Genomic DNA, 11,460 nt, shown 5'->3' with positions numbered 1-11,460 from the left:
AACCTGCTGTATGAGTAGAAGCAAAGAACAGTTCCATTGATCAGTTGGGCCATTAAGGTGTGAGACGACTTTCCCTCCAATCAGTTAGCCGCTGCTAGCTGGCTGGTGACCTTGCTCGACCACGTCCATCGATTTCTGTTTGTTTTTTTCCCCATGAATACAACGACACGAACAGCATCGGTTGCCGCGGATTATTCATGCCCAACCTGCCGGCCCTTGAATTGAATGAGCATCGCCGTTGCAGTTCATGGAGGGCAATGGTAGGTGTTTATCAGGAATGAGGCTGACAGCGACGTCCATCTCTGATCTCTGGCCCTGATGACATGACCACATCATCGCTCCGCGGACTTGTCGGAAGAGGCCAGCAAGAAGGAATTTTGCATCCGAATTGAAGTGACCTCCGTCGAACTCATAAGATAGGGTCAGCAAAGGACGCATCATCATCCGTTAATCCTCGCTCCCCCCCTATCCATGCATCCACACATGATTAGGACGACGCTAGCTGCTGCTGCACTTTCTGGGAAAAGGGTGCACGGTTTCTTTGCACATAAATTCCGGCTAGTTGAAGATAGACGACGGACGCATGGTGTCCCGTGAACAAAGAGGATCGATATCTACAGGATGCATGACGAGAGTAATATATGCTGCGCTTGCACGTGAAGTACGTTTTGATAGCTCCGCTGGACAATCTGGTTGGTTCTTTGCGCCAAGTTTTAGCGTAGCAGCTATAGCATGGAATTATAGGGATTCCGTAAATATCCTATTCTAAAAAAATCGAAACAATCGGGATTTTACCGGCTGCGTGGCCGTGCAAGAAAGGGTAATCCATCCGGCTACCATCAAGACTCCATCGACTAATTCACTTCACCAGCAATGCTTTCTTGGATGAACATTTGATTCATTCCGTCCAAGCAATGTGGTACCGGAATATGCCGTGCCAGCTGGCCTCACCCGCGTTGACCGTTGACGCCGCCCACGACCAGGTCAGCAGCAGCAGATCGCCCCACACGGCCCTTAGTTATTGGGCCTTACCAACTTCATCGTTCGGCCCATTCGAGACCCACGCACGCACGCACCATTCCACCACCGTTGCTCGCGCCGCCGAGGGAGAGAAAGAGCGCACAGTGCGGAGAAGCAGGCTAGGGTTTAAGGTTGGTCGGCCATGGCGTCGGCGGCGAAGACCCTGGCGGCGCGGGCGGGATCCTCCCTCATCGGGCGCCTCCTCGCGTCCTCGTCCCCGTCCACGCCCCTCCTACGCGCCGGTCTGCCGCAGCTCGCCAGGCTGCAGGCGCACGCCCCGCTGGCGCCGTCTGTGGATGCCTACGAGGCGGAGGCGGTCGCGAGGCTCACCTCGGTCCCCGGCGAGATCTCGTTCCCCTGCGGCCTCCCGTCGCTCCGCTTCTTCATCGACGACGGTACCGCCGGTACTGCTTCTTGCTCTCTCTCTCGCGCGCGCTCATGGATTAGGCCGCGGTTAAGTTCTACGATTGGGCTAGGATCAGTGGCGGCTGCTGGATGTAGAAATGGGGGGCAAATGTTGCGGTACCTTACCATTCGTTGTACTTGTACATACAGGTTGTAGTCTGTAGGTACTCGTACTCGCATGATTTCTGTTGTGGTGCGCGATGTCTGTGATCTGAAGTTATACCAATTTGCGATTAGCCGATTACAGATATATTAAGCCTTGGTATGTGCGTGCTTGGGAAGAATTGGCATGATTCGCTTCATTTTTTTCTGTCCCTGCAAAGATTGTTTTATTGAATTCCTTGATAGTCTCTGGTGAACCGTGATGTGCTAATATTACTTGCCTTAGGTGATGCTTCTTCTTTGTAGCTTGAGTCTTTCAGTAGATACCACCTGACTTGCTTGTCCTATATCTTGGTGCAATATTTTTGAATAAGTTACCACTAATGTTCAAAAAGGCGCTGCTAGGCGCTCACCTAGGCGTGCTTATGCGCTAGGTGGAGGGGTGCTGCCTCGCCTAAGGGGGTAGGCAGAGGATAGGTGCGGCCGGGAGGAGGCGGTGGCAGCAGGGACGGCGTGTGGCGGCGGAGGAGGCAGGGGCTGGCGGCGGAGGAGGAAGCGGAGGCAGGGGCGGGCGGGCTGGCGGTGGAGGAGGAAGAGGAGGCAGGGGCGGGTGGGTCGAGGAGGGAGAGGAGGCAGGGGCGGGCGAGCGGGCGGAGGGAGAGGAGGCAGGGTGGGCGGCGGAGGAAGAGGAAGCATGGGCGACGGGTGGGTGAGTGAGGAACTGAGGGAGCGGTGAGTGGATAAGAGGGGAGGCTGGGAAGTGGGTTGGGCTGTTTTACTGGGCTTTTTCCAAAGTTAGACCCATCAGCTTCTTATTTTCCTTTTTCTTTTAGAGATACATGTATGTGTATATATGTATATGTGTGTATGTGCTAACGCCTAGAAAAACGCCTCACTTAGGCTCTAGGCGGTGGGTCACCGCCTAGATACCACCTAGCGCTTTTTTGAACATTGGTTACCATAAAGGTGAACGATTTGTGGGTGCCTCAGGTTCGCTAACGAGTATGTCCTGCACAAATGAGTGTTTAGTACCCGTGCTTTTGTCTATTTGATTCCCAAGAAGTAGGGCCTCTAAATCTGTGTTATTCAGTTTATGTTAAAAGTAAGAACGGTGGCTGATCATCTTTTATTGGGAAAAGTTGTGCCTCTAGTTTGATCACTCTTGTGCATCGAAGGATGCATGGTTTGTGAATTTTCTGGTAGTCCTTTTTGCACCATGAATATCGATCGGTAGTTGAACGCGAAGATTGGTACAGTGCACAGTTGGAAGTGGAATCATTTGAAAGCCTAAAATTGGGATTGGGTGGAGCTTGAAAACTTCTCACAGCTCATCAAGATATGATTTTTGTTGAATTAAATATAATGTTTGGTAGAAAGTGGTTGAGAAATACTCAAGTATACAGGTTCCCTTTTGCTATTCTGGATTGTTTACTTACATGGTGCCAAATGGTGACTACCCCTTGTTACTTCTGCTGCTGATTGTCCTAAAATTGGGTAGAAAGTGTCTGACTAATACTCAAGTGCACAAGTGTTCCTTTTGCTATGCTGGATTGTTTACATACATGGTGCCAAACTGCGACTGTTCTTGTGTTCTTCTGCTGCTGAAAATTGTGTTGTAGTCATAGGTGAATTGTGATCTTGGAGCGGATCAAATGATTTTTTTTTCCCGTGAGTTGAACTGCCTTCTGTGTCTACTAATCCGTTCCTTATTCTTTCCTATTTTGCAGTCGAGAATCCTGTTGCTAATGAACCCCTTCTGCTAATAAAGAGAACTTACCAGCCCAGTACCATCAAGCGGAAGAGAACCCATGGATTTCTTACACGGTAGGATCCTTCTCTACCCACCCTCATCCACTTCAACTGTGTGCTACTTACTAGTATTCTCTGTATATTTGTTCATGCAAAAGATGATGGCTCCTCAAGTTATAAATGATCCACTCTAGTGTGCATGTTTCTGCCACTTGCTGACTTATCGATTACAGAAGGGTCTTAGTTTGACTGTCTTGGGCATGATATACGGTTCTGGTTCCATGCGTTTGCATTTCGGTGCACTGATACAGCCCCTATCACGTTGCTTCTACAGTAAGTCGACCAAGGGTGGGCGCAAGGTGATCGCGCGGAGGATCGCCAAAGGCAGGCACAGGCTTTCCGTCTAGTGAGATCCCATAGCAGCTCTCGGCGTTTTTTTTTTCACAGCAGATTTGTACTGTTCTTTGTATGAAACCTTAGAGTTTCAAAGTCTATGTATTCTTACCGCCCCTCTGCTAACGGCGAGCCCCAGCAAAAAAAGCAGCAGACCGTGTGTGGATTTTCTTGTTGTCGAACAACTGTTCCGCGAAATAAACTTAAGTTTATCTGCACCCATTTTGCGCAGCTGCTGAGGCCGCTGCACTTGTTCGTTGTCTTACCGGACCAGCTGTTTATACATATGTAACTGGGGTGTGCCCTTTGTTGTGACTGCTCTTGCTGGACACTTGGGTTTGTTTCAGTTCCCTGTTTGGTGGCTCCATCACTGGTCCTAGTGAAGTAGATGGACCTGTTATCATTTTCTTTTGCGACGCAGTGATGAACTGATGATACAATCTATCATTGTAGGCTTGGACGCGTTGCGTTTGCTTGCCCCGTCTGGCGCGGTGCGGTGGCGGCCGCTCATCGGGCCGCCCCCTACCCTGTGCGACGTGGTCCGAGCCTCCGTGTACGTGGACGCCCGTGCGCTCTCCTGGCACCACGGCTTTGAAGCTGGGAGCCTGGGATACCTTAAACTATCCTCGAGAAAGGGTGCAAGAAGTTCGTCGGTCGTGTACGCCTTTGGATGCACGCGGCTCCATGCTTTCCAACCGGGTTGGCACTTGGCACCCAGCGCTGGAACTGAGGCCGTGAGCTCGCACGTGTTGCAGTTAGGTCCCAAAGTCCCAATTCGTTGGGGGCAGGCTTCAGAGTCCGCTGATGGGATCTTAGCCGAATATTCGTGTGCGCTAGTACTTCAACCAAAATACTTTGTTCTTGGAAACGGCATGGTCCTTAGACACGGCGCAAGTTTTCATCCGGTACATGGAAGGGAAAGGGAGTTTTAGTAGAAAATCAGTATGCAACATTCCCTCAGGCTAAAAGAACTTGCATTTTGGATAAGGAAAAAGTGCCAAAACCGTAGCTTTGACCACTGTTGCCAATTTGAAATATAATTACAATAATATTATCATGCAAGTGCATTCCAAGATATGATTTTTCACGTTTTTAATCTATCTCTCCGTTCCAAAATGTAGGTCGTTTTGGTTTTTCTACATTTATAGATTTTACTATGCACCTAGACATATATTATATCTAGATATATATATATATATATAACAAATATTAAACGATCTACATATAGAACGGAGGGAGTACATATTTTTTAGCGATGATGCTCATTTCTCGAAATTTATGTATCCAGATACCGAGAAACGTATGTACAAAATGCAATAATGTAATAAAAAAGGGCAAGCTTAAGCTTGTTAGGAATACAGTTGTAAACGCAAAATATGTGTAGGAATGACGGTTTATATTGAATTGAAAAACACCACGTTCATGGAAGAAATACCCCACCTTATATTACAATTTCTCCATAGTTCCTATAAACAAGCCGTTCTACTTCAAGTTTAGAGAGGCATTCAAAATGCTTCACTGGAAGTTCCTTTGAAGCGGTCCAATTCTTTTCAAACTTCTTCTATTTCCATTCGTTACAATTACAAATAAGCCCTTAGCCGCTGGCCGCTTGTTTAAAATGGTGAAACCCCAACACCTCACACCGCACCGCCCACTGCGCAGCCAGATGGCCGCCTCCTCTTCCTCCTCCTCGTCCCCGCTCGGCACCAGGCCAAGCGGCGGCTCCAAGCCCGGGATGACGCGCGCTAGCGGTGGAGGGCTCGGACTCGGGCTCGCAGTCGTAGCGATGGCGCGGGGCGCCGCGGCGGTGAAGAGGGAGCCGAAGCCGGAGCCGTGGGCGGCGGAACCGGAGTCGGGGCCGGCGGTGGTGCTGCCGCGGCCGGTGGAGGGGCCGCCGATGCCCGCGCCGTTCGTGGCGAAGACGTACGAGATGGTGGCGGACGCGGCCACGGACGCGGTGGTGTCGTGGGCGCCCGGCGGCGCGGGGAACAGCTTCGTGGTGTGGGACCCGCAGGCGCTCGCCGTCGGCATCCTCCCCCGCTTCTTCAAGCACGCCAACTTCGCCTCCTTCATCAGGCAGCTCAACATCTATGTACGTATCTCCCCCTCCCACCCGCACGCAGGCTCACATGCTCTTCCAGCTTTAGGAGACCCGTTCGTTCGATTTGCTTGGTGTATGATTCAGGTAGTAGTTGATGCGACAGGGTTTATTTATTACTATCTCGTATGCTTTGTCTCCCTCCGAGAACCGTTTCTAGCGATTCGTCGGCCTCAGTTTTTTACCCCGTTACCAGTTGTTGTCTGGTCAATGTTGGTCATAGTTATCTGTGTTGGAGAAGGCAATAGATGAAAATCTTATCAAACAAATGCACAGTTGTATGAGCTGCCTGAATTTTTTGGCTGGATCGTGTCAACAAATTCGTGCACATCGGAACACTGATAATTGAGTGGTTCTGAACCATCCCCACTGATATGTTGATCCATTTTCCTTAATTTGGGCTGTTGGGTGTAGCACGATTTTGGTGTCCTCATGAAAAATGAAATCATCGGCAATATATATAGCCAAAATTTAACAGTGATGTGTCTTCATTCGTGTATACAGCCTAAATGTTAGTTTAATTATGCCACCCAGTTATGTTCATCTAGAGCCTTGATGAGGGATTTAATCTTTTGTGATGAGTCAAATGTGCTTAGGTCTCATCTGCTCCTCTATGTTTGTGCTTCAGTTAACTCCAGTTTCTCATGGTGCGATCTAAGATAATTGTGTTATATAGTATTCACCAAAGTCATGAGGATAGCATGCTTTCTCCTGGCACGACAAGTGTCGAAGCAGTTGGTATATCATAATCAAATTCTATTCCACCGCTCACCAGGAGTGAACCTCATGACCTGTCTGACTTTTAACAGTTGAAAAGCAAAAGATGATGGAACATGATCTAACTGAAATTTGTTCTTTCATTTGTCCTTTCGACGATGTGGAGGTCCGCAATTTTCTAGTATGTATCTAACCTTTGTTCCATGACCTACATGACACACTTTTTTGTTTTTTATGGCAACTAATTACAAGTTGCAGTGTGTTTGGTTTATTTGTGTGCTAAATAGCAATACCATTTTAACTTCTTTTTTCTTATTCTTTTTACCACAGTTGGTATTGCAAAATACATAATCAGTGACTTGGACTCATAGCAGAAATGTTTGAGAAAAACTTGAAAAATATCATATTCTGATCTCTACTTGTGAAACTTTTGGCTTCCTGGCCACACTGGTCCAATGCTGATGTGGGGTAGCGATAGGTTGATTGTGTAACCATTTGTCCAAATGCTAATGACTCTGTTCCTGTTGTGCAGGGATTCCGGAAGGTGAATCCGGATCGTTGGGAGTTTGCACACGTATCCTTCTTATCAGGCCAGAAGCATTTGCTGAGAAACATCAAGAGACGGCGCGCTCCCAAGCCTCAGATGGAAGCACAGCCAGCTAATGGAGCAAGCGTTTGTTTCGGACAGCCCAAGGATTCCAGCGAGGTTGAGAGGTTGAAGAGAGACCGCGCAGCCCTCAGGGCTGAAGTCCTCATGCTGAAGCAGCAGTACATCAGCTGCAAATCTCAGCTCGTTGCCTTGGAGGAGAGGATCCTGAACAACGAGAGGAATCAGAAGCACGCCATCTCCTTTTTCGCAAAGGTGCTCAGCAACCCAGCTTTCTTGCGGCAGGTCCTGCTCAACTATGCCGTGAATAAAGAGCTGTGTAGCACTGCGAAAAGGCAGCGGCTGATGGAAAATGAAGAGCAGCATGTTGGCACGCCACTGGAGAATGTTAAGGAAGCTGCATTGGCGTCTGAGGCTAATGCTTCTGCTGCTAGCAGTGATGGTGGCGCAATCACAAAACATGAGTCCATGCCCGAGTGGAATCATCAGGAGATGGACAACATTTGGGATGATGTGTGGGACGAGCTAGACGCAATACCTGGTGCTGAAATGGACCAAGAAGACAAGGCCGCAGCAAGGTTTGACGTCGAGGAGTTCACTGGACGGCCTTGTGGTTGGGTTGATGACTGCACATATCTGGTGGAGCAGATGCAGTTTGTGGAGCACTAGAGGTGCAAGAATAGCTTGATCTGGAGCGGAATAGTGGATTGTTCATATTAGGATTCTGCCACCTGAAATATCGCATGTATATCAGCCAAGTAGCCCAATTCAAGTGGCATATCTACTGTTGGACTGCTCACTTTACTGTCCATAGCGTCAGTTCTGAGAACATCTAGCTAGAATATAGTGCCAGCTCTCTGGCTCTGCAAGGCGGTAGTTTGAAAAAAGCTTGGTGATAGTTTCCTTTTTTTTCTCAGAACCTGTTTGTTGGATGAAGTACAGTATCATGCTGTCGTTCTGCTGCCTGTTCAATGGCGCCGAGGAAAGAACTACTCTATAGGTAACTGAATCTGTTCTATCTTTTTGTCAGATGGTGTCTACACCTGCAGAAAACGGGCACCCCTCAGAACAGAAGGGGAAGTGAGAGCAGCTGTTTTGTCGCTTTGTCACGCCATTTGGATTTTTCTTACATGTTTACAAAGGGGCTACATGGATCGTTTTAGTTTCACTGGCAAATGATCTGTTCAACTGTAGTTAGTACATTTAGTAGTAAAAAGATTCTTTTTGAAAGAAGGGCCGGCGCCTTCGGCCTTCCAGCCTCTTGATCACTGAGGTCAACGGCACTTTGGCCCTGTTTCGGGATTGAAAAAAAAAACTCTTGTATAATTTAGATTGTCGAAAGATAAATTGTGAAAAGGTGAGGGTCCAAAAGGGAATCAGGAAAACAGATGGTCTATTTTAGATCGTCGAAAGCTGAACTGTGAAAAGGGTGAGGGTCCAAAAGCTAATGTTTGTTTGGTAATGTGGATGGTGCATTGTGACCTCTTTCTCTATTTCTCCCGCTTATGTGTGCCACTTGGTAAAAAATTAGTGTAGAGTTGGGGTGCAAGTGCAGTTTCTATTTTCTAGAGCAGTAGAGCACTAGACTAGAGATGTACGAAATATATAGCCTGATCGGGAGACGAATAGAGGATAGCTCTGAGAACCAAGAGTTTGTAAAAAAAAAGTCTGTTGACAGTTTGGAGTTTAAAAGAGTTTCTTCACAGTTTGTGTTTTAGTTTTGAGTAAATTATATCCACCATACAATAACTTGGTAGGTGGGTGCATACGACAACTTGATAAATGGGTGCATTCGCAGTCTAAACGTTATAACAACAATGTATTTTGCCACATTTTTATTTTCTTATCTCACCTTTAGGGAACTATTCTTTCTTAAAATTCAGAAAGAGCCAAAATAGCTCGAAACAAAAGTAATTATTCCATCGGAACATTCTACTTATAATTGACTATTGATACACGGTATAAAGATATGCTTATTGAATTATCTGATTTCTTTTACTTAGGTTAAAAGTATATTTTAAGTTAAAGTAAAAGTACTTTGTCTATACTTAAATTGTATAAATAGGGTTCAACAAGTCTGTTAATCCATAGAAATCGTTCCGAATTAGAAGAAAGTAGTTCTATATAAAGAAATAAAATATCTCTCATTTCTGATGAGGATATTTTTTAACTTCAAAGTAAAGGTGGCTAAATACATCGCCTTGTAACATGAATATTAATATCCAAATTGTTGAGAATATAGGCAGATGCAATATTAAATTCCGTATGAAATAAATCATAATGAACACAGGAAATAACATGCATAAGTTTAACGTGCTAGTCAGCATAAACAGCATAGTCAGAAACTTAGGGTACATGCTTAAGGAACAGATTAGATCACAGAACACGTACTGATTCTTAGTTGGAGGATTGATGACAACGAACCGCCACTGCTGGAGACGACGAAGGCGGTTGGCCCGTGAGGCGACGAAGTTAGGTCGAAGACGCGTCGTGGTGAAGATCTTGAGCAGTTGCGCAAAAGCGCTTTTCCAAAAACCTTACTCCCCTTCTCCCGATGCAGGATTCCAAAGGCGAAGTGGTCTGGAGATCTGCTCTCCCGTTCGCCGGTGCACGCCGGCGCTCGGGATGTAGAAGACTATGGAGGCGGCGCAACAACGAGAAGAGGCAAAAACTCTAGGTTTTGGTGTGTTTTTGTGGAGGTCGATGAGTCATATATATATATAGGAAAGTCAAACCGACCTCGCGTTGTGATGTGATCGGGAATCAGTTTAGAGTTTAGACTTCCATATCTCGTGGACTTAGGGACCAAGTTACCAAAACATAACTGCGCTGCCCAAGCCCGGCAAGACAAGGCGTGGCATGCGCACGCATGTGGTGTTTTATCTTCCCTCCTCCGTCACATAGCTTAGAAAAGTGGAGATAACCTCCATATTTATGTTGGACATCCCACTCCTCCACTAGCAAGGTGGGATTAAATTTGTATCACTTCCTCTTGCATGCATGGGCCTTTGAGATTTATTAGAATTTCTGAATTAATTAATGAGCCAAGCCCACTAAAATTCCAGCACAAATGATGCTCAATTATTTATTTCTGCACGCATACATCCTCCGCTTGTAATCCGTCATGTCCGAATACATCGTCGTCGTAACAGTTGGACTGTAGATGCACCAATTTATCATGCTGTCATACTAAATTGAGCATTTTATAAGTTGTTGGATCATTATGCACCTATCTGCTATGTTGTATGATAGGTGCAATTTACTCTTTAATTTTTTATTTTTCTTTAGGTGAAGTACAACATCGTGTTTAGTATAGTCCAGTTTATACATGTAACAGACCTTGAATACGTGCAAACACTTTTAGTCATTTGCGTGTAATCAAATCTTGTCTCTTCTATAGTTTATACATGTAATAGATATTGAATATGTGCAACACTTTTAGTCATTTACCCGTAATCAAATCTTGTCTCTTCTATTTACATGCCGTTTGGGAGAGCTCCGGCCGGCTCCAGCTCCTCCTGACAAAGCACTTTTAATTGGAGCCGTTTTTCTCTCTCCCCTCCTCTTCCTCTCACAGAGCTAGGAGGAACCGGTGGAGCCACAAATTCTAACTCCACCGGCTCCTCCTGGCTCTCTGAGAGGAAGAGAAGAGGAGATAGCAAACTGACTTTAGTGAACGGTATTTTCGGAGGCGGAGCTAGCCGGAGCTCTTCCAAATAAGCTTTTAGTATCTTTAGAGCTGTGCGGTTCTCCTTCATATAAATTTCGCTTATTAATCATTATATATATTGTTGGCAATTCATGGTGGTACGGCACGGCACGCCTTCTGTTTTATTCGTTCAGTGTTCGAGTTCTATCATGCCACGGGCAGCACCAAGTACGGCGCTCAGCCGCTCACACATCCAACCTTGTATATATAGCTAAGAGTGATATAATTTGATGGTGTTAACATGTGGAGCCTGATTGGTTTGTTACTGATGTTTGCTATGTCAAAATCAAAGCATGCCAATAAGATTTGGCTATCAATTAGTTTGTGTCTATAAAATTAGTCACTTTAACCAAAATTATGGCAAGTTATTAGAAACTTCTTAAACCTTGTAAGAGAAGAAAATATTGGTTGGCACTAAATCATATAAATATCTAAATTTCTTGCCAATAATTTAGCATGCCCTAATTTTAGGAAGCAAAAATATTGACTTGCTATGATTTTGATTAGGCAAAAAATGGCATTCAACCAATCAAGCCCGTGGATCCAATAGCTGGATTTATTTTGACGAAAGCTGGTTAACTGCGCGTTTGGAAACCACCAGATTTTGAGAATCCGAAAGCTTCCAAACAGACCTTATTCTACTAGATAGTGTTTGGATGG

At 46.0% G+C, this 11,460-nt stretch overlaps 2 protein-coding genes across 2 annotated transcripts; both read left to right on the top strand.

Moving 5' to 3' along the window:
• The first annotated feature begins 1,053 nt into the window (after positions 1-1,053).
• LOC112891434 lies at positions 1,054-3,891 on the top strand. The gene is made up of 3 exons (XM_025958288.1): positions 1,054-1,424; positions 3,255-3,351; positions 3,611-3,891. The coding sequence occupies exons 1-3, from the start codon at positions 1,163-1,165 to the stop codon at positions 3,681-3,683; spliced, it is 432 nt and encodes a 143-aa protein (XP_025814073.1). The 5' UTR covers positions 1,054-1,162; the 3' UTR covers positions 3,684-3,891.
• A 1,439-nt stretch (positions 3,892-5,330) lies between these two features.
• On the top strand, positions 5,331-8,457 carry LOC112891433 (heat stress transcription factor A-6a-like). Its single transcript, XM_025958286.1, has 2 exons — positions 5,331-5,761; positions 7,017-8,457. The coding sequence occupies exons 1-2, from the start codon at positions 5,336-5,338 to the stop codon at positions 7,758-7,760; spliced, it is 1,170 nt and encodes a 389-aa protein (XP_025814071.1). The 5' UTR covers positions 5,331-5,335; the 3' UTR covers positions 7,761-8,457.
• Positions 8,458-11,460: the final 3,003 nt, after the last annotated feature.

Source organism: Panicum hallii, chromosome 5 (assembly GCF_002211085.1).
Source record: "Panicum hallii strain FIL2 chromosome 5, PHallii_v3.1, whole genome shotgun sequence".
NCBI lineage: Eukaryota > Viridiplantae > Streptophyta > Magnoliopsida > Poales > Poaceae > Panicum > Panicum hallii.
This window is presented reverse-complemented; position numbering and strand designations above follow the sequence as displayed.